The 20,112-nt window shown below is 49.0% G+C and overlaps 5 protein-coding genes across 5 annotated transcripts; 1 reads left to right on the forward strand and 4 right to left on the reverse strand.

The window, feature by feature from the left end:
• Positions 1–378: 378 nt before the first annotated feature.
• BMT6 (Bmt6p) lies at positions 379–1,368 on the forward strand (the record flags this gene model as incomplete). The annotated part of the gene is made up of 1 exon (XM_018882307.1): positions 379–1,368. One exon carries the CDS (start codon positions 379–381, stop codon positions 1,366–1,368), a length of 990 nt encoding a protein of 329 aa, XP_018736697.1.
• A 2,146-nt stretch (positions 1,369–3,514) lies between these two features.
• On the reverse strand, positions 3,515–4,129 carry AWJ20_5182 (uncharacterized protein; the record flags this gene model as incomplete). Its single annotated transcript, XM_018882308.1, has 1 exon — positions 3,515–4,129. One exon carries the CDS (start codon positions 4,127–4,129, stop codon positions 3,515–3,517), a length of 615 nt encoding a protein of 204 aa, XP_018736698.1.
• A 441-nt stretch (positions 4,130–4,570) lies between these two features.
• Positions 4,571–5,653, reverse strand: RAD28 (Rad28p; the record flags this gene model as incomplete). The annotated part of the gene is made up of 1 exon (XM_018882309.1): positions 4,571–5,653. One exon carries the CDS (start codon positions 5,651–5,653, stop codon positions 4,571–4,573), a length of 1,083 nt encoding a protein of 360 aa, XP_018736699.1.
• Positions 5,654–6,154: 501 nt separating this feature from the next.
• Positions 6,155–9,850, reverse strand: MDM1 (Mdm1p; the record flags this gene model as incomplete). Its single annotated transcript, XM_018882310.1, has 1 exon — positions 6,155–9,850. The coding sequence occupies one exon, from the start codon at positions 9,848–9,850 to the stop codon at positions 6,155–6,157; it is 3,696 nt and encodes a 1,231-aa protein (XP_018736700.1).
• A 9,628-nt stretch (positions 9,851–19,478) lies between these two features.
• Positions 19,479–19,982, reverse strand: AWJ20_5185 (uncharacterized protein; the record flags this gene model as incomplete). The annotated part of the gene is made up of 1 exon (XM_018882311.1): positions 19,479–19,982. The coding sequence occupies one exon, from the start codon at positions 19,980–19,982 to the stop codon at positions 19,479–19,481; it is 504 nt and encodes a 167-aa protein (XP_018736701.1).
• Between the last annotated feature and the right edge of the window lie 130 nt (positions 19,983–20,112).

Genomic DNA, 20,112 nt, shown 5'->3' on the forward strand with positions numbered 1-20,112 from the left:
CATATATCGAATAATCGATAATCCTCGATGAAGAACTGATTACTCTCGTCCCTTAACCGCAGTCAATTCCGAAATAAAACTCCAGAACAAAAACCATCAGTTCCAGAATATAATCAAAACCGACGTGAAACACGCGATACTCCCAGAATATCATTTCGAATTCATAAGAAAGGATGTGAAATTCATGTGTAATAGATAGAATAGAACTAGCTTATAATGCAGGGGTATAGACAGGATTGTTCATTGCATGAACCACGCAGGGACTTTTGTACTGCATTAGGTACGGGGATCAGGAAAAACTGATAAGATGGATCTGCATGCAAGATTAAATAAAATTTGAAACCGTAACAGAAACCTAATCAAGTGAAGAAAGCTATCATGGCACCCAGGCGGAAAGCTAAAGTGGGAAATCCCGAGACTGGAGAGAAAGAAACCAAGACAGCTGATTCCCAATCCCTGGTAGTTGCAAATGAAATCCTGGATTTGTTCAAAGAAAGTTTCAGCGACACTTTGTCGCTAGATCCGCCAGAGTTACAGGAAAGAATCCAATCAGTCAAAACTTCTCTCTTTGATAGGAATTATATGGAAGCATTTGGCAGTGAAGAAAATCTAGAAGCATATGTAGTGAGATGGACTCCTTCAAGAGCTCTCTCATACAGCCATTTATTTTCCAGTATCACACCCATCAGAGACCTATTGACAGAATCACCTGCTTCTGGTCAGGGCGAAACCAAGCGTCGTGTCCTATCAATAGGAGGAGGTGCTGGTGCTGAAATCGTTGGTGTATCTTCTGTGTCGTTGTTAAGAAATAGAAGTAAAGAGATCAATGAAAACAACCGACTTTCAATTGACCTGCTGGCTGTTGATGTAGCCAAGTGGGATAATGTGGTAAATAGGTTGGATGGGTATGTTCAGAAGTACTGGCCCCAGTGGGGACGAATGAATGGTACCTCTGAACTAGAAAAGGACAGTCCGTTATCCATATCGTTCCTCAACCATGACATTCTTACTATATCATCGGCAGAAATCCAACTTGAGACTCTGGATCTCATTACATGCATGTTCACGACGAATGAGCTTTTCGCATCATCCAAAGCTGGCACTGTCAAATTTCTTCACTCACTGTCCAGCTGTAAACCAGGTGCTTTACTACTCATAGTAGAAAGTGCAGGTTCATACTCGGAAATCCAAATTGGCAGCAAAACCTTCCCGGTGCAGTTCCTCATCGATCACACTCTGACCAGTAATAAGAACTGGGCCATCATAGACTCCGAAGATTCTCGCTGGTATCGGGTTCCTGACGGACTCAAGTATCCTCTTAAGCTCGAGAACATGAGATTCTTCTTCAAGCTCTATAGACGACTATAACTATTGCATTTTTATGATCTGTCGGACTGCCTCCGGCGGCTGGGGCTCTGCCCCAGACCCCGTTGTGCTCGCTTCGCGAGCTTTCTGACTGCCTGTTTCTCATGCTGTCTGATGATAAAAAACTATGGATGGTGCTGTATCGATTCAGTGTATGTACAGCTGGTTTTGGCTGAGCCAGAGGAGCATTGGCATCTCGAGCGGAGCTCAATCACTATGCCCCTAGTCACTTTTGGTGACTGTAGTAACGGAAAGACGAGTTTTTTGACTTTTTTTCTATTTTATATTTTACAATAAAAAAACTCATTAAATTTTTGGGGTGGGGGTTAAAGTTGGCGAGACGCTTATTCCTCGTCCTCCTCCTCTTCCTCCTCCTCTTCTTCCTCCTCCTCGTTGTCAGAGACAATCAAGTTGAAGAATCTGATCTCGTAGACACCTCTAGCAGAAGCGACGACACGGAGCCAGTCACGGAGAGAGTTCTTCTTAAGGAACTTCTTGGTAAGGTACTTGACGTACTTACCAGAGAACTTGGTGTAAGAGACAATGGTGATCTTGTTACCGTCACGGGTAACAGTGATCTCGTCACCGAGGTTACCGGTACGGCCCTCAACCTTGATACGCTCGTGGAGGAACTTGACCAAGGAAGCGACGTCAAGGAGCTCTTGCTCCTCGTTAGCAACAGCGTTGATAACGAACTTCTTAGCGACCTTTTGGTTCTTCTTGGTGGTTTTCTACAAATATGGTTAGCATCAACAGCCTACTACTCGAGTAGAACAACAATCTAAATGTTGAAAAGTAGCAAAGCGTGGTGCCAATCAATATTTCATGATGTCTGACCGTTTCTCTTCCATTTCGACTATTGAACTACTGTTGTTGAAGTGGTATCTTCTTTATAAATATTAGAAGGTTCGGAGGAAACAAAAGTACAGGATCCAGCAGATTATAGCTAGCTCCTCATCTCTATCTCTCTCCTTTGCTTCTCTCAATTTATAATGCTTTTACATACAACTGGAGCCATTTTTGATTTTTTTGTACTTTGTTGGTGGTATTAACACTGAACAGAAAGAGACTGAATCTCGTGAACTGCCTATATTGAAATGTATTGTTAGATGCATGGTGATTTTTCACCTGTATAATTCCCTAAATAGGAAATGTAACAGTCACATATCAGTTATTATCCATATTGTCACGTGATACTCGACTCGAATGTCTATGCAGGGTCTTCCCTTTCGAGTAGCTGTAAGTATGTAAAGATTGGGTACTTTCTTATAATTAATTAGGGAAGACCACAAGCGTGATAAGTAAATTACTCATTAGGACGTTTTCCGTGCAGATGGCTCAACTTCGTAGCTTAGTAATGGGTTATTGGAGGTGTCAGAATGTGCATTAATGTAAGGGCAACTTGAAGATTAGGAGTTTTGGCAGCAAGTTGTTCCTTTGTAGCTCTTTTCGGGTTTGTTTGCAGTTTACTTTCGGAACACATTATTATCCAGTAGTTATACTTTAATACCCTCTGATGTAAAATAATTTATACGATGCTGCATGACTTTCACACAGTTCTAATAACCTCGTAGCGAAGTCAACCTTCAGCAGATTTCTAGTCAACTCAAAACATAAACGTTCGCCGGACGGCTTTCATAGAAATACGTGCAAACATTAGCACACTTCTTTGGTCAACAGTATAGCTATATAATCCCCTCTTCATTGGACGAGGGCCCTATACCTTAAATTGCACCAAAATTCGCCATGGCATATACCTCGCAGATTGTTTAATGTCCTCCTCTGCTCTACGAGTCTCAGAACTTTATTAGTTGCGAAATATATACCGAGAAGCTGAACTTTTAACCATTTCTCGTTTGGGATGCCTACCCAATCATCCATGCTGAATACCATTGATACGAAGGAAATTCACTAGGGCAGGGATATGCTTGTCTGTTTGTAACTTAATTGCATTATCTTATCTTATCTTATCTTTCTTTTCTTTTCTTTTTTTTTCAGACATTCAATTATTACACAAAGTAGAAGGTCGAACACTTTAACTTAGCAATAGGGACTATTGTATAAGCAGACAGCCCATGGAAAAATCTATTATATGCTCTAATACGGTCTAATACCCTTCAACAGACATTTCTCACCAGTAGTCTGATACCTATAAATTTTGATCTAAAATTAATGCAAATCTCTCTTCATCTCTAACTTGATAAGGAACAAGCTTAATAGCTCCATCTTTAGCGAGCTGAACAAATTTAAAGCCCACGCTTTCAAATGTCTTTCTACTGCCAATATTACCAGCAAAGCAATTGCCGTAGAAGTGAGATATCTTATACTGCTTAACACCGACTTCATATACCAAAGCCCTTAGAGCGGCAGAGGTTATGCCCTTTCGTCTATAGTCAGTGTCAAGCCAGAAACCAAAGATGGCAAATGGCTCTTTTAAATTGGGATCAGGAATATGACCCTCTTGTCCCTTGACAATTTGTGATGGCCGTATATCAATACAGCCAATCAAAGTTGGTGAAGAAACTTTCCTACTTCTGATACCCCATACGAGTGGATATAATACCTCCTTTTCCTGTTTTTCGCAGGAACTCAAAAAATCGATTGCATCCTGTAGTGTATAATTGTCAGTAGCAGGCCCGGCAAGGTTGTCGGTTATCTCAGGACGAATAAATGCGCGATACGTACTCTCACTGTCACTCAGGCGGACAGGAGAGAGATAATAATCTCCAAAAAGATCTATTTCATAAGTTTCTTTCACCGTCATTTTGTTTGAATATAATTAACTACATCACGAAGCAAAGCGTACATATATACTTCTAGGACATGATGGCACGGCATCACCAATGTACTCAGACTTGAATCATATGCAGGTACATGACACATTTAACGGTATATGACTCACATCAAAATTTCTCGGAGAACAGTCATAAACCAAACTAAGTAAAGCAGAGAAAGCCAGATTTCCAGGGGTTGTAGACGTAACGACTCGAGCGAAGCGAGAGGAGCCGTGGGGTCTGGGGCGAAGCCCCAGCCGCCGGAGGCAGGTCCGTTCCCCATGAACATATACAAAAATATAAATATCTAAACCCGACGTTGCCCCAGATGTCTTCGAAAGCTTCAAATCGTGGCTTTCCTTAGGGCCGCCCCAGACCCCGGAGGCAGGTCCGTTCCCCCATAAATGTTACATAAAAATAAATAAATAAAATTATCTAAACCCGACGTTGTCCCAGATGTCTTCAAAAGCTTCAAAATCGTGGCTTTCCTCAGGGCCTTTCTTGCCAGATATATGAGAGCACCAGGCCGATATAGTCCCGTCGAAAGCTCCAGAATAGAACTCCAACGAGCCTCTGTTGCGTGCAGTTATACAGGCCGTTCTTGGTAGTGTCGCGTGAGAACCTCTATTCAGTCGCTTCATCATCTTTCCGTCCTCTAATCGGTACATATAAATCTCTCCATTATCAGAAGGGAAAAACAAGTATGGAGTTTTCAAATCGCCATCAGAGCTCAAACTTGGAATCACCGTCTGAATATGTCTATTACGCACGAGCGGTCCGAAATTAACAAGAAGATTTCTTCCTCCTGGTTCATGAAGTGACCACACTCTCAACTTTTCGTCATTTCCCGTCGACACTAGATACCCGCCGTCATGAGTCCAGATCAAGCCGTTGACGGCACTACGATGAGCACGACGGTATTGAACAGCAGTATTATTCGGAGTTTGGTTGACTTGTTGCATGTCCAAACTACACACACAAGCATTACTTCTACGAATATCCCATAATCTAACAGTGCCATCTGACCCTCCTGATGCCAGAATATTGGCATCTGTGGGAGACCACTTGACAGATATCACACTGCCATTATGTGCCGTCAGAGTATGTGTTGAAGACGTAGTTCTCAAATCCAGCAGTCTGATTAACGGGTGGTCTGCAGCAGTAGCAACTAGACAATGGTCGCCGACCATAGACATATCAACCGAATAGATTCTAGTCTCTAAATTGAAAGAATAAGCCTCTTCAAACGACTCCGAGTCCCAGACCTTCGCGGTTCCATCAAACGACGACGTCACAAACATTCCATTATCAAACGGCCACCATAACACAGTCGACACTCCAAACTTGTGGCCCGATTTACGAGGAATCGTGCCAACACATTTGACTGACGGTTCTTCATGAACATACAGCCGCCCTTTCGGTGAAGTATCATCGGCGATATCGTCCGTTTCTTCATGTCCACTGACATCCAAATCCCAAAGTCGTATACTCGAATCAGCTCCTCCCGAGAGCATACTACAAACCACCGTTAGTCACCCATAGTTATATATCTACTAATTCAGAACCATTCGTTCATTACTCACAATCGTCGTTCGAGATTATCAATCGACAGCGAATTGACTGCACCCGTGTGCTTGACCGGAAACACGGGCGAATCCCGCAATCTCAGCGACCCGTATAAGTACTCATTAATACCGTGTCGATACTGGGCCGGACTCGTCTTTAAGCACTCCCGTTCGACTCTCAACCTGTTCATTCGGCCATCAGTGTATATATATGAAAGTGGTGAAGTTGCAAGCCGCGTGACAGATCGGCCAAAACCGGTTCATGGGCCTGGTGCCTCCGGCGGCTGGGGCTTCGCCCCAGACCCCGTTGCTCCTCTCGCTTCGCTCGAGTCGTTCCGTCGACGGCCCCAGCAGCTCGCGAAGCGAGCACAACCAGGTCCGGGCGGAGCCCGGCCGCCGGAGGCAGGCCCACGGCATGCGTAAGTGTCGTAAGTCGTTAAATAAATAGTTCTACAGACTGCCGTCGTCGTCTTGTGTGAGTTCGGGGAATAGCTCTTTGAGGAGCATGTCCGTCAGGCTGAAGACGAGGTATGTGTTGAGGATCTGGTTTTGGTACATGCTGAAGAGATGGCGTGCTGCGTATCGCGAGCTGGACCCGCCGATGACTCGTGCTGACGCGTTGTAGATGAGCTGTTGCAGCAGAATCATGGCGTCGTGGCGCGTTTTGATCTTTTCAGATGCTGTTCGAGGAGGGGCTGATTTCTTGAGTGACCCGCCAGGCCACACAGAGTTGCGGACGGTTTGAATCACGTCTGTGACTGATTTGACAGAGGTTAGACTGGAAACAACGTCTCGTACTTTTTTCTCGATTGTTCCTCCTAACAGTTGTTGAAGCACCACGACTACAGCACGGCCTCTTAGCCAGTTGTCGCCAGCATCGATGCCAAATACTTCGATAAACAGATTGCAAATTGGCTGTATGAACTGGTTACGGCCCGTGGTTGCCTTCGTAGCAGCCACTTCGTCTGCCAGCCCGCTGTCAGTTTCTACGAGAATGGACGGGATGGCCCGACGACGTGACGAGTTCGAGATGGAGTCGTCTTGTGAGTCAAAACTGAGAGCTGAGCTGGAAAGACTGGGTGATCCATGTGGAGACCCAGAATCGGCTGTTGACGGTGCCAGAGAGTCAACTGAGAACGTTTCGGATGACAGGAACAGCCGGAATGCTTTACTTTGACACACGTCAGGCATTTTGAGTAGCTCTTTGAGATACTTTTCAAGGGCCACTCTTCTGGCATCGACTAGTGTCTTTGGCTGGAACTTGAGAAACACCCGTTTACGTGGGAAATCAAGTTTTCGCACTCCGGCAAACTGGTCTTTCAGATGCTGGTGGAGATCAAAAAATTGACTGTATCGACGAGCAACTATCCATCCGGCAGTCTGATTGCCTTCAGCATCGAGCTTCTGAACCTCGATAATATACAACACATACTCGCCTCCGTCTTCAATACCATGGACATATGACTGGATGAAAATGTCCGACTTGCCGTACAAACTGTTTTCGCTCTCTTGTACAATATACTGCTGTCTCTGAAGCTCTTTTCGGTGGATTTCTCTGTCCAAACTGGCTTTTGATTTCTGAAGAATCCGCAGTTGACTCTGGTTATTCGTGAGCTCGGCTTTTTTCAACAGAAAATCAACCACTTCTTCTTGGCTGTATAGATTAGCTATCTCTTTCGACAGCATGGTAATAGCTTCGGTCAGGCCAAGATCACCTGGTGCTGCGAGATGTACATCTGGAAAGCTTTCTCCACCAACAAGCGAAAATTCTTCTTCATTATTATCATCATCAGAGTTTTCCTCGTCGAATTCATCTTCGGAATCAAACAATGCTCCTCTTCTTTTCTCTCTAGTGGGTGCATCGTTTTCTTCTCCTAACAACTCGCTGAGCCCTGCTCTGTCCTTTTTACTGGTTTTGATTCCAATTGGGCTAGTAGATGACGGACTAAGCTGGGTTGCTGAGTTTGTCTGAGGTGTTAATGAACTGGTGGATCCACTCATAATATCTTGGAATGCTTCTTCTACCGCCATTACAACTTTGGCGTTTTGCGTTTTGTCGAGCGCTGGATTGACAAGGACGCTGTTATCATCAGTGGTAATAGCATCCATCTGTAAATTGTCTATTGTTGAGCTGATTCTGTTGATTGGTGGAGGATTAGATGCAAGGTATTTGAGGTACAGGTCCGAGTTTTTGAATTTCGGTAGGTACTTAGCTTCCAGTGTCTTATAAATAGTCTGTTGAGTGGCCATTATCGCCTGTCGAGCTAGTTTATACTGAGAGACAGTGGCTTGTGGCGTGTTCACAAATGTTGACACCCGTTGATATGCTTCAGGAGTGATTTCCTTTAACCGGTGGGCGTCGTTGGCAAAATATTTGTAGTATATTTGTAAAATATCGGCTTTACTAGTGCCATCATCAATAAACAGTTCGTCTTGTTCGATATTAGGACTGTTGTTGTTCTCCTTTGCATCGCCGATGCTGAGTCCTCCCAAAGGATCCTGTTGATGAGGCGTATCATGGCGACTGAGAAGATGGTCATCTTCACCCTGTTTCCATAAACTGTTTACAGTGAGCCAAAATTGCAGAAGTTCAGTATGTCTCCGCTGGTCCATGTACTCCATGAAATACAGTGAGCATGCCGAGTCGTTTAAAATATCAAGCAATGTGTAATCTTCTTGAGAAGCAGCAGGAGCAGCAGCTCCTGCTGCTGCCGCAGGGACCGATTTGGTGGCAGAATTGGCCATTCTCTCATTTTTAGGCGATGGACTCAGTAAAGAGCTAGCGAACATTGGTGCTGGCGACGACCGGCCCATGCTGCTCATTACCACAGTACTAGGAACTACTGCAAGAGACGATGGAGCAGTTGGAGCGTCAATCTGATGCGAAGCTGGTTTTGAGGTACTGGGTATACCCGACAAGATTCCAATTTGTTTATCAATGGCAGCTTTGGCCTGTTCAAGACGACTAATAAACACTTTGTCATTCCCGTCTTTCACAGCCCGCTGTAGTTGAACTGATATGGAATACCTCGTCTGTCTGGCCTCAGCTAATGATTGACATTTATAAATGTTCCTAATAAATTTGTCAAATTTATTCTGGTCAGAATTTGGACTGAATCTAAGACGAACCTGACGTGGCATGCCTTTAAGTCTCGACCTAGTACCAGTCACAGTTGTTGAACCGGTGTGTTGGTCAAGTGCCTCACGCAATCGATTAACTTTGTTCTGGTCCTGGATAGTCGATCCGGCAGACCGAATAACAATCTGGTTCCAAAAGTCTGGATCAGACGTCATTTGTAAAATGGGCGACAGGACAGAATTAGCGACTATTTCAGTGACAAGTCTAGTAACAATTTTCGACTGCATTTCGCCTTCTTCGGCGACTTTCGAAAACAAAAGAGGCAGAATCTTTTCCACTCGACCAGCAAGCCATTTTTTCCTCTGTCCTTCATACTCGAAATTCTTAGTAAGAAAAGGACCATGTACATGAAGTTTCTGTCGATACTGACTAGCGATTTCAGCATCCAACTCAGCCGACGGGGTCAAATGACCACCCGACGACTTCTCTCTAATCGCAGAAACCGCAGACACATAGCGAGAAAAATGGTCTGTGACCAGCGGCATCACTGAACCGACCAAGAAATCAGCCCATTCCACCTTTGCCAGACGTTCACCAAGTTCACCTGTAGCGATACGTAACAACCGGTCCACAGATGCACTAAACACTTTGTCACCCGAAAACTTCGAATACCACGACTGAATAAAGTCTCTATTAATAAGTTCTAACAGTCCATCAATCGAATCCGACAGAACAAACGAGTCTGGGAATACCGGTGTCGGCAACGATTTATCTGAAGACAGATTAATCAGTTCCTGGGTCCATTTCGATTTCTCAACAAACGCGTACTGTCGAAACACCAGTCTCTCTCCCCTTTCACCTGACTCCTTTCTCTTCCTCTCCTGAAGCTCTGGAAGCCATAAAATAGCCAGTACATACACGCCAGCGGCCACCAGCACGCCCAACCCGACCTCCACGACGTGTCCAACAACCCTCGTCAGCACCACTTTCAAGCTATACCCCAGAACACTGGCCCCGACCACCGCCAGCACCAGCACTTCCGGAGATATTTTCGCCAGCGAACTCATAACCACCACATAAACCAAGCCCGCACTGGCGTCGTAAATTCTGCTAACCCACCCTGCCCCACTGCTTCACGACTTTACGTCCACCCCCTATCCAAGTCACGTGGTTACCCCTGATCGACGGATTCAGGGGGGTGGTCAGACGGCCTCCGGCGGCTGGGGCTCCGCCCCAGACCCCGTGGCTCCTCTCGCTACGCTCGAGTCGTTGCGTCGGTGCTCCCAGAACCTCCTACGGAGCAGGAGCAACGGGGTCTGGGGCACAGTCTTAACCGCCGGAGGCAGTCTGACCATCAAAGAATGTACCACCCAGTTACCAACCATATAACCACATCCCAACCAAACCCCCCCCCTCCCCAAATGTCACAGGAACAATTTTAGCCCTTCACAGCGTGAACTATTAACAGAAACGGGGTATTTAGGGGCGGTAGAGGGGGGAACGGACGGCCTCGGATGGCTGGGTCTGCGCTCCACGCCCCACACCTCGCGGCCCCTCTCGCTGCTCTCGAGTCGGGTCGTCGAGAGCTCTGGGTATCTCCTGCGAAGCAGGAGCCACGGGGTCTGGGGCGGAGCCCCAGCCGCCGGAGGCAGGCCCAGGCAAGATGCTAAGTGGGGCCGATTGGAGAACATTCCAGTGGTGCCGGATTGGGCGAGGAGCCGATCGATCGGACGAGATCGAGGTGCGGTGGGGGGAAAACGGATAGAGGGAGACGGGGCCGTTAGAAGCAGGAACAGGCCCCGCTCTGTGCGTCGAGCAATCGCAGGATTTGTTCGATCAGGTATCGAGCTCGCAGAGAACGAACTCGATTGTCCCGTCGATGGCAGAAGGTTTTTCTATGTTTTATTGCCGGAGAGTTATAGGATTCGGGGAGAGTCAGTGGTCAGTTTGTGACAACCCTCTGGCTGGCTAAGTGGGGACTAGTGTTACACGGTCGTAAGTGGATATCGATTTAATACTGACTCACGAGAAAGCCTAACGTTAATTACAACGGATAAAGTCTAAAGCTAATCACACATGGACAGTCGATTAGAGTTTGGCCACGATGCAGGCTGTACACCTTACCAAATAATATCCAAACTCTATCCTGAAATTAAATTAAGAAATAAGATTAACCGTACCCGGCGCAGGGGGTCCAATTAGACTTTCCCGCCGCCCAATTACTCTAAAACATGTGCCTGCTTCTTGCGCGGAGCTCTTCCCCAGACGTCCTCCTACAGAGTTCGTGTCAGACGGGGGGTTGAAGGGGGTGTGGGTCTGCCTCCGGCGGCTGGGGCTTCGCCCCAGACCCCACGGCTCCTCTCGCTGCGCTCGAGTCGGGCATCGGGTGCCAGGATGTACGACAGGCAGATTCAGACTTAGACTCAGACAACCGGATCCAGAAACCAGAGACCGTCGTAAAACAGCGACTACTGGTGGTGGTGACTCGAGTGTGAGTAGGTCTGCGGAGCACGCTCTCGCCAATCGGACCGTATCAATCGGTCAATCGGCAATTAAAGTTTCAGCGAGAATGGCTATCAGTCATTATAAAAAACGTGCTTGGATCCCCAAAAAGCAACCACGGCCACCACGCCTCGAGCGAAGCGAGCTACGGGGTCTGGGGCGGAGCCCAGCCGCCGGAGGCCACACCCACACCATCGGGCAAGTGGATCCAAGAGCAGCAATCGAGCGATTGTGTTATCCCCGAAGCAGCTGGCGATCGACTGTTGTCTTTGTAATTGGGCGTGGGTCGATGGTATCGGGACTATCGCATCGTGGAGTGTGGGTCCGGTTAGTAGTCGTATTTCCCTTGAGGCTGCTGGAAGCAAATGGTGGTGGAAGTGGTTTAGGTAGTTCCGGATCGCCACGAGCAGATCTGATCTTCATTGAACCGTAGTGGGTTGAGGCGATACTTCTGTCTAATATCAGTCAGCAGAGTGAGAATCAGAAGTAGAATCAGAAGCAAAAGGAGCAGCAGAAAGAGCAGCAGCAGCAGGTACCTGAAGTACAGGCACAAAGAACCACATTCTGCATTGTGGAAGCGATCCGACCAAGTCTATCCGCCGAGTTTGGGCGTGACTACGGAGCTCGGAATGGGTTTTCAACACGCCTGAGCAGTACGGGTCGGCATTGTTCGATTCTTTGATGTCCGTGGTTTTCGTTCCTGCCTCAACCACAGCAGCAGCAGCAGCAGCCGGACCCACGCCTGTAGGTCTGATGTTCCTGGCAGCTGTCGGTAGCTCGCTGTACGAGGCTGTAAGAACTGGCAGCATCTGTTGGCGATTGATGCCAACTCGCGGTAACTGCTGCCAACTATCAATGCCGCACAATAATAATTTTTTTTATTCCTGCTGTCAGTCGGTCGATGCGTTCCGTCGCTCCGTTGTCGCTCTGTAGCTCATTCGTTGTTCACTCGTTGCTCATTTGCTGCTCTCGGTGTTATTTTGGTCTTTGTTTTGCAGACTCCTCAGACAACCTTCTTCAGTTGCTGGCGACAGGACTCTCACTCGCTCGCTGTACCCTAACGTACCTCCCCAACATTCACAAAACGAGATAAACGATAATAAAATAAAATAAAATAACCGATAACGATAAACGGCAATTGGTAAACAACCGGTGCTTGCTTCTCAACAACACTGAAAATTGCTCCCACCCATTTGCTATTACTACCTTCTTACTACTACTTACTACTTTTAGTACTAGTGCTTACTTGCTAGACAATTGCTAATCTGAGGACGGACCACCTTAGTGCCAGATCCCGCTAGCCTGAACCATCATTCATAATCAAACCACTTGCTGGTTTAGTCGATTTTCATGCCCGTTTCGGAACAAATGTTTGTTGTCCGTCACCCATTTAGCCGTAGCTAGTGGGCCTTAATTGCTTTTTATTTGCCGTACACGGAAGGCTGATCTCTCTCTCGCTTCACTGGCCTCCGGGCTATCTTGGGGGAGGGGACCTTTGCCTCCGGCGGCTGGGGCTCCGCCCCAGACCCCGTTGCTCCTGCTTCGCAGGAGATTGCTAGGAGCGAGAGCCTGCTGGGGGGTTGCCAAGCGGATGCGAGTTGGCAGTCTACCCGGCCGGTTTCTGCATCTGCTGCTGCTGCCATCTGCTGCCAACCGTCGTTGTCGTCTCTGTCGCCTGTTGGTCACTCTTGGCAGGCAGACGAATAAGCTTCAGTCGACCTTTGTGGTCCAGCTGCTGCTGTCAGTCAGAGCTCGCTATCTTCAAAGGGCCATGCCAAGCAGCGAGAATCAGTCAGAGACAATCAACCAGCGACCATCAGCGACCATCAGCGAATATCAACGAATATCAGCGAGTATCAGTGGTTGGTTGTCTGGGGTTGTTTATCACCAGCCCTATTCAGACACCTCTGGTAACCTCACACCACACCCAAAAGCGCTAGCGGGCCCAGCGGTCACCCAGCTATACCCAACGCACTGTTGCTATAATTAACAGCGGCACCGTGCGCCCGACTCGAGCGAAGCGAGAGGAGCAGTGGGGTCTGGGGCGAAGCCCCAGCCGCCGGAGGCAATCCTGGCCCCCCACCTGCCCACCAGCAGCCCGTGTGATTTTGGTTAGCGGGAGCGAGGGGCAGCAGCAGCAGCGGAGTACATGACGCTAGGGAACGGCCAAAATGGCGTGGTTGGCTCGTACAGCAAACGAATTACGAGCTGCGGGCTGCGAGTTGCGAGCTAGTGAGTGAGTAAATAGTAGAGATAAGAGAACACAAGAGAGAGAGAGATACAGAGAGAGATATCGGTTGCTCTGGCATTGGCGCTAGTCTGGTAACGGGAGTGATTGGTTTGAGAGGGGTTGAAACCAATTGAGACTGATAGCAGCAGACAGCGGGCTCCGTCGTCAGCCAGTTCTGTAAGATCCCGAAGAGCTCACTAGACCCGCCATCAGGGTACTTTAACACGTGCTGAGCCAGGAATTCAGTGCTACAGCCGGGAAGTGCTGTTCTGGGACTCGTGCTCCAACAGCAGATAGCGACATCGACATCATTGACCTTAGCAGCAGCAGCAGCAGCGGCTCTTCCAGCGGGAAGCAGGCTGCTTGACTACGAGCGATATTATTTTGTATCTGCGCCGTCGGATGCACTAGCGTCAAAACCAAAATCAAAGTACACTACACACAACCGGGAAAGATTCGACGGCCATCCATATCGCCTCCTCGAACAGGAAGGCGCCCAACACCCACCATCCTCCACCCTCCTACGGCCTCGACTGCTGGGGTCATCTTCGCACCGGTTCCCGGATTGCCTCCGGCGGCTGGGGCTCTGCCCCAGACCCCGTAGCTCCTGCTTCGCAGGAGACTGCTGGGACCGTCGACGAAACCGACTCGAGCGAAGCGAGAGGAGCCACGGGGTCTGGGGCAGAGCCCCAGCCGCCGGAGGCAGACCCCCAGGCCCGGCGAGCTTCACCACCAGGTGGGTTAGTTACGACAGAGAGACACATTGTGATGTGCAGCGTCAATACCAAGTGGAGAATGTTGTACCTCCTGCAGGACGTGATTGTCTGCACATGCGCTAGGCCCAAGCCGGTGTAGGATCGCCTTCAGGCACATTTCCTAATTGGGACTGGGTCGCTGCGGGCAGTATTTCCGGCTGATACCGTCCCTATCTAACGGGTGTGAACCATCAGCAACAGCGCCAGTACCACTAGGGCCGTGCGGTTGGCGACGGCCAACGTGGGTCGCCCGGTGTTCCTGGACGACGACGATGACCTCACCGCCCGTGTGCCACTACAAACCTCATCCAAAAATAACCCCAACTCATCCAATTCTTTGTCTAACCCACCCCACCCTCTCTCTCTAAGTTCTTTGCTTGCTGCTCGCCCACGCCGGGGGCTCAGCTGTCGACACACGCGGGACCCACTTCCTGTGGGTCCTCCCGCAGCCATTGTTGGGCTGCCGCCGGGGGAGGGGGCCATGCCTCCGGCGGCTGGGGCGTTGCCCCAGACCCCACTGCTCCTCTCGCTTCGCTCGAGTCGGGCGACGGGCAGAGGGGGAGCGTTGGAGCTGCCGCTGCTGCTGCTGCAGTGCTAGCCACGAGCGGAACATCCACGCCCTCCCCGACGCAATTCTCGCGAAGCGAGACCACGGGGTCTGGGGCGGAGCCCCAGCCGCCGGAGGCAGAGAGCCCCCACCCCTCGTGCTTGCCGACACACCGCAGCGGGACCGTGCGGGGCGCCGGGTGTGAGGCGGCACCGGTTATAGGGAGGGAGATGGCTATAGCGTTTCAGAAATATGCTTAATCTTCACAGAGATACAGGACAATGGAACGAGCATCGTACATGGAGTAATTGAGTTAGTTAGTTTAATGGTTGTGGTGGGGAAGATGGGGAAGATGGAGTTTGTTTTGTAAATTCTTGGCCAGCAGGGAGCCAGGAGTCGGAGCGGAGCGAGCGATGTGGATCAGATCAGGCTTGAGGACGGACGAGCGATAGGTAGCGGCAGCAGCAGCAGCTCGATGGGTCGGGGTATGAGAAAATGCCCCCGATAGACCTCCTTTGCCCGACTGCCTATTTGGGAAGTTATTTCACCGGACAGCTTTATATGGAAAAGCGTTGCATCATGCATCAGGAAAATTTAAAAATTTACCGTGCGTATGCACCACAAATAGGCAGTGATCGTCCGAGGTACGGATCATTTTTGCAACCTAGTTGGCGAGTGGATAAATAGCATCACAAGAATGAATGGACGGGGATGATCGCTGACGGTGCTGCAGTATATCACCATGAACAATGGAGCACGACCGGTAGCTTAGTACATGGCCAGTCATACATTCTCTGGAGTGTGTGTGTGTGTGTGAGCATTGACTGGTAGTTACGAATATTAGGCGGCGGATAGACACGGCAGCAGTAGCAGCAGCACACAGCACACAGCAGACAGCGGATAGACGGGCGTGAGGATAGGCGATGAAAAGGCGGTCGGACATGGAAGGTAGTGGTGGGCGTGAGTGATTATAGGCGTTTTTGTGTCGACACTCAGTGAGAAAGCTCTCTCATTGAGATAAAATACGATATCACTTGCACCGAGATCAACCAGATCCGGGTTCCGGACGTCAGTACAGTGGTAATCTTGGTAATCTACGTACAGACGGCATCAATGTTGAAGGCAGTGATGACGACACTCTGAGGTACATAGCCAGTCGCCTTAATTAATGATGAATACTTTTTTACTTTTTAACAATTTTTTTTATTTTTTCTATTCAGTTTAAATTATTTTAGTTTATTTTTTATTTGACAATGATAAGACACAGACCGGTTGTACAGAGTACTGTAGTAGTGTGGAAGTAGCAGCGACAGACCTGAGGTCGGTTATCAGTAGCTATAGTAAAATTAGAAGCAACCCCTCCTCGTGTTTGGTACATGGGATACTGAGTTGAGTGAATAAATTATTATTGTTATTATTAGGGTATAATTAGGGTATTTTTTGGGCATTATTAGGGTGATTGAGTATTAAAGAGAGGAATATGTATATGTGACGATGCTGAAAGAGGTACAAGCCAGGCAGAGAGGTCGTACAGATGGAGTGCAGACGACAGAGGTACAGGTGGGTTGACTCGCTTTTAATCTTGACAATGATTTTGTTTTGTTGCATTGCGAACCAAGACCAGCAGCAGCACATTTGCATGATCACACCCCACGCATTGTTCTAGCTCTGAATAGATCTAAGAGCTTTTTTTCACTAGCAGCGGCAAATTGCTTTCTGGCGCTGTTATTGTTAGTGTTGTTTCAGGCTGTTGGAGAGTGTCGATTGTTGTTTTTGGCTGTTGTTGATAGAATTTCAGGTTAATCACCCGCCTGGGACAGAATGATCAAAAATCATCAGAAAAGACCAGAAAAGACCAGAAAAGACTGCAACTGACAGACCCCCGACGTACCGACTCGAGCGAAGCGAGAGGAGCAGCGGGGTCTGGGGCGGAGCCCCAGCCGCCGGAGGCAGTACCCGACCACCAGCAAACTTGCACCAGTAGTGAACAGAGTCGTGGGGTTGATGGGTTGAATGGTGGAGTTGCTGCTACCCAGGTAACAATTAGTCCCGCAGGAGAGGTTTCTAGAGCCAGTTTGGATCTAGTAAACGGGCGGCAGCAGCAAGATCCAGGCTGGTAGGTTGTGTAGGTAGCGGGAGATTTGGGTGAAGCACGCTAGTAGAGGGTTGAGAAACACAAATATTTCACAGTGGATCTCTATCATTCCCAATAAGTTAATACTCCTGTCGCTCACACGTTTCTTTTGGAAGAACATTTGTTTTTGCACATAACACGCCCGGTATCGTTTGTTTTTGTTATGCCAGTTTGCTGATAATCAGTGATCCATCAGATAAACGCATATTTACGCACCGAGCCCCCTTGTTATCTGCATGTCTCCTTGTCCAAGGTGGTACTTTATGCCTGTGCTTAGACGCCGCCGATCGACGCATGTCTGTCCAAACCGTGCTAGCTCGGTGATCATCGAATGTTTTTTCCGGGACAATCTTTCAACTATGTCGAGTATGATGCTTCTATTGGTGATAATTGCACGCTCAATTGCAAAATATGTGAAATGATGCACCACCTATCATCCCATTGATTGCCTGAATGGTTACTGACTGATCTATCTTTCGTCGCTCGCTCGCTGCTCCTAAAAAATTGTGTATAAAAAAGAACCATTCCCCGCCCCCAGGTTATTTTGGTTCTTCTTTTTTTTTTTTTTTTTTGTTTCTTCAACCTGTTTGTTGTTCAATTATATAGACTTTCGTTTGGTTTGAAAAAGATCATATTTGTCTTTCGCTAACTTTTTTAAAAAAATCCTTTTTGAATTCAACAACAACAACAAAGTTCATTATTATTATTAATTCCTCAATTTTTTCGAAAACTAAAAGGGACTGTTAAAATAATTAAACATGAAGTTTTCCGCTATCGCTACTGCGATTACTCTTGTTACCAGCGCTGTCGCTCTTCAAGAGCGTGACATTGATTACAGACCAGCTGCTCTTATGTGGAGAAGAGATTTCAACTCATCTGCTTTCAGTAACTCTACTACTGCTGCTTCTTCTACAGCCGTCTCCACTCCTCTTTCTTCAGTTGCCGCTTCTACCACCGGTTCTTCTGTAGCTGCTTCTTCTGCTGCTGCCAGCTCTGGCGTTTCTTCTACCGCCGCTTCTTCTGGTGCTAGCTCTGCTGCTGCCTCCTCTGGCGCTTCTTCTGCTGCTGTCTCTTCCGGTGCCAGCTCTGCTGCCGTTTCTTCTGGCGCTTCTTCCGCTGCTGCCTCTTCTGGTGCTTCTTCCGCTGCTGCCTCTTCCGGTGCTTCTTCTGCCGTCAGCTCTGCCGCTTCTTCTGGTGCCTCTTCTGCTGCTTCTTCTGCCGCCGCTTCTTCTGGTGCTAGCTCTGCTGCTGCCTCCTCTGGAGCTTCTTCCGCTGCTGCCTCTTCTGGTGCCAGCTCTGCTGCCGCTTCTTCTGCCGCTTCTTCCGCTGCTGCCTCTTCTGGTGCCAGCTCTGCTGCTGCTTCTTCTGGTGCCTCTTCTGCCCCAGTCTCCTCCGGTGCCAGCTCTGCTGCCTCTTCTGGTGCTTCTTCTGCCCCAGTTTCTTCTAGCAACAGCACCTCTGCTGCCAGCTCTGCTGCCGCCACTTCTGGTGCCTCTTCTGCTGCTGCCTCCTCCGGTGCTGCTTCTTCTGGTGCCGCCTCTTCTGGCGCTGCTTCTTCCGGTGCTGCTTCCTCTGGTGCTGCTGCCTCTTCTGCCCCAGCTTCTTCCAGTAACAGCACTTCTGCTGCCACTTCTGCTGCTAGCTCTGGTGCCGCTTCCTCTGGTGCTTCTTCTGTTGCCACCACTGCCTCTTCTGCTGTCAGCTCTGGTGCCGGTGCCTCTTCTGCTGCTCCTGTCACCTCTGCTCCCAGCGCTTCTGCCACCTCTCCTATCACTGAGGCCACTCTTTTGGCCGACCTTGCTGCTCTTGCTCAAGCCGTTGCCGACCTTCTTGCCGCTCTTGCTAACCTCACCACCACTCCTTCTGCTTCCGCTGTTGGTGCCGTCCTTTCTGCCTTCGGTGAGATCGCTGCTGCCGACGCTAAGCTATTCAATGACTTGGCCTCATTCGCTGGTGTTAACGCTTCTTTGAGAAAGAGAGATGCCACCACCGACTTTGTTGACCAAATCGCCCTTAACGCCACTGCTGAGCAAACTAAGGCCCTTAACGCTTTGGCCGGTGCTTACACTAACATTGCTGCTAACAACATTGTTTCTCAAACTGTTTCTGCTGCTACTGCCATTGCTAATGCCGGTGCTAAGCTCCTTACCACCTTCGACCTTACTTGTGAAGCTGGTCCTCTTAACGCTGCCATCACTGCTTTCAACACTGCTTTCTCCACCAGCATTGCTCTTGTCACTGAGGCCTCTACTTGTCCTGCTAGCTCTGGTGCTGCCTCTGCTACTGGTACTTCTGGTGTCACCTCTACCACTGCCTCTTTCATCTACTCCACTGGCACTGTTACCACCACTTTCGGTACTTCTACCATCACTTATGTCACCACTGAGATCATCTCTACTTGTCCTTGTGAGAACGAGAAGACCACTACTGCTGGTGCCGCCGCTACTGCCACTGGTGCCGAGAGCTACACCACCATCACCAGCACCAACATTGTCACCGTTCCTTGTTCCACTTCCGCTGGTACTACTTACTTCAGCACTGTCACTGAGGAGGTAACCATCACCGTTCCTTGCTCTGAGGCCGCTGCCACCGCTGGTCCTACTGCTGCTCCTGCTCCTGAGAAGTCTGCTGCTCCCGGTGCCCCTGCTGCTCCTGCTACTCCTGAGGAGTCTGCTGCCCCTGCCGCTCCTGGTGCCCCTGCTGCCACCCCTGCTTCTCCTGCTGCTCCTGCTACCCCTGAGGAGTCTGCTGCCCCTGCCGCTCCTGGTGCCCCTGCTGCTCCCGCCACCCCTGAGGAGTCTGCTGCCCCTGCCGCTCCTGGTACCCCTGCTGCTCCCGCTGCTCCTGCCACCCCTGAGGAGTCTGCTGCTGCCGCTGCTCCTGGTGCCCCTGCTGCTCCTGGTGCCACTACTCCCGAGTCTTCTGCCGCCCCTGCTGCTCCTGCTCCCGAGTCTGAGTCCACCGCCCCTGCTGAGAACACTTCTGGTGCCTCTAGAATCTTGGGTGTCTCTGTCGGTCTTGCCGTTGCCATGAATGCTTTTGCACTCCTTGTATAATTTGTTTGGGACTTTTGATCTCTTCTCTTTCTATATAGTTCTATTCTTCCCTAATTTTTTATTATTTCCATGACTGGAATTTTGTAATCAATATACCCTGCTTTC

Source organism: Sugiyamaella lignohabitans, chromosome D, assembly GCF_001640025.1.
Source record: "Sugiyamaella lignohabitans strain CBS 10342 chromosome D, complete sequence".
Lineage (NCBI taxonomy): Eukaryota > Fungi > Ascomycota > Dipodascomycetes > Dipodascales > Trichomonascaceae > Sugiyamaella > Sugiyamaella lignohabitans.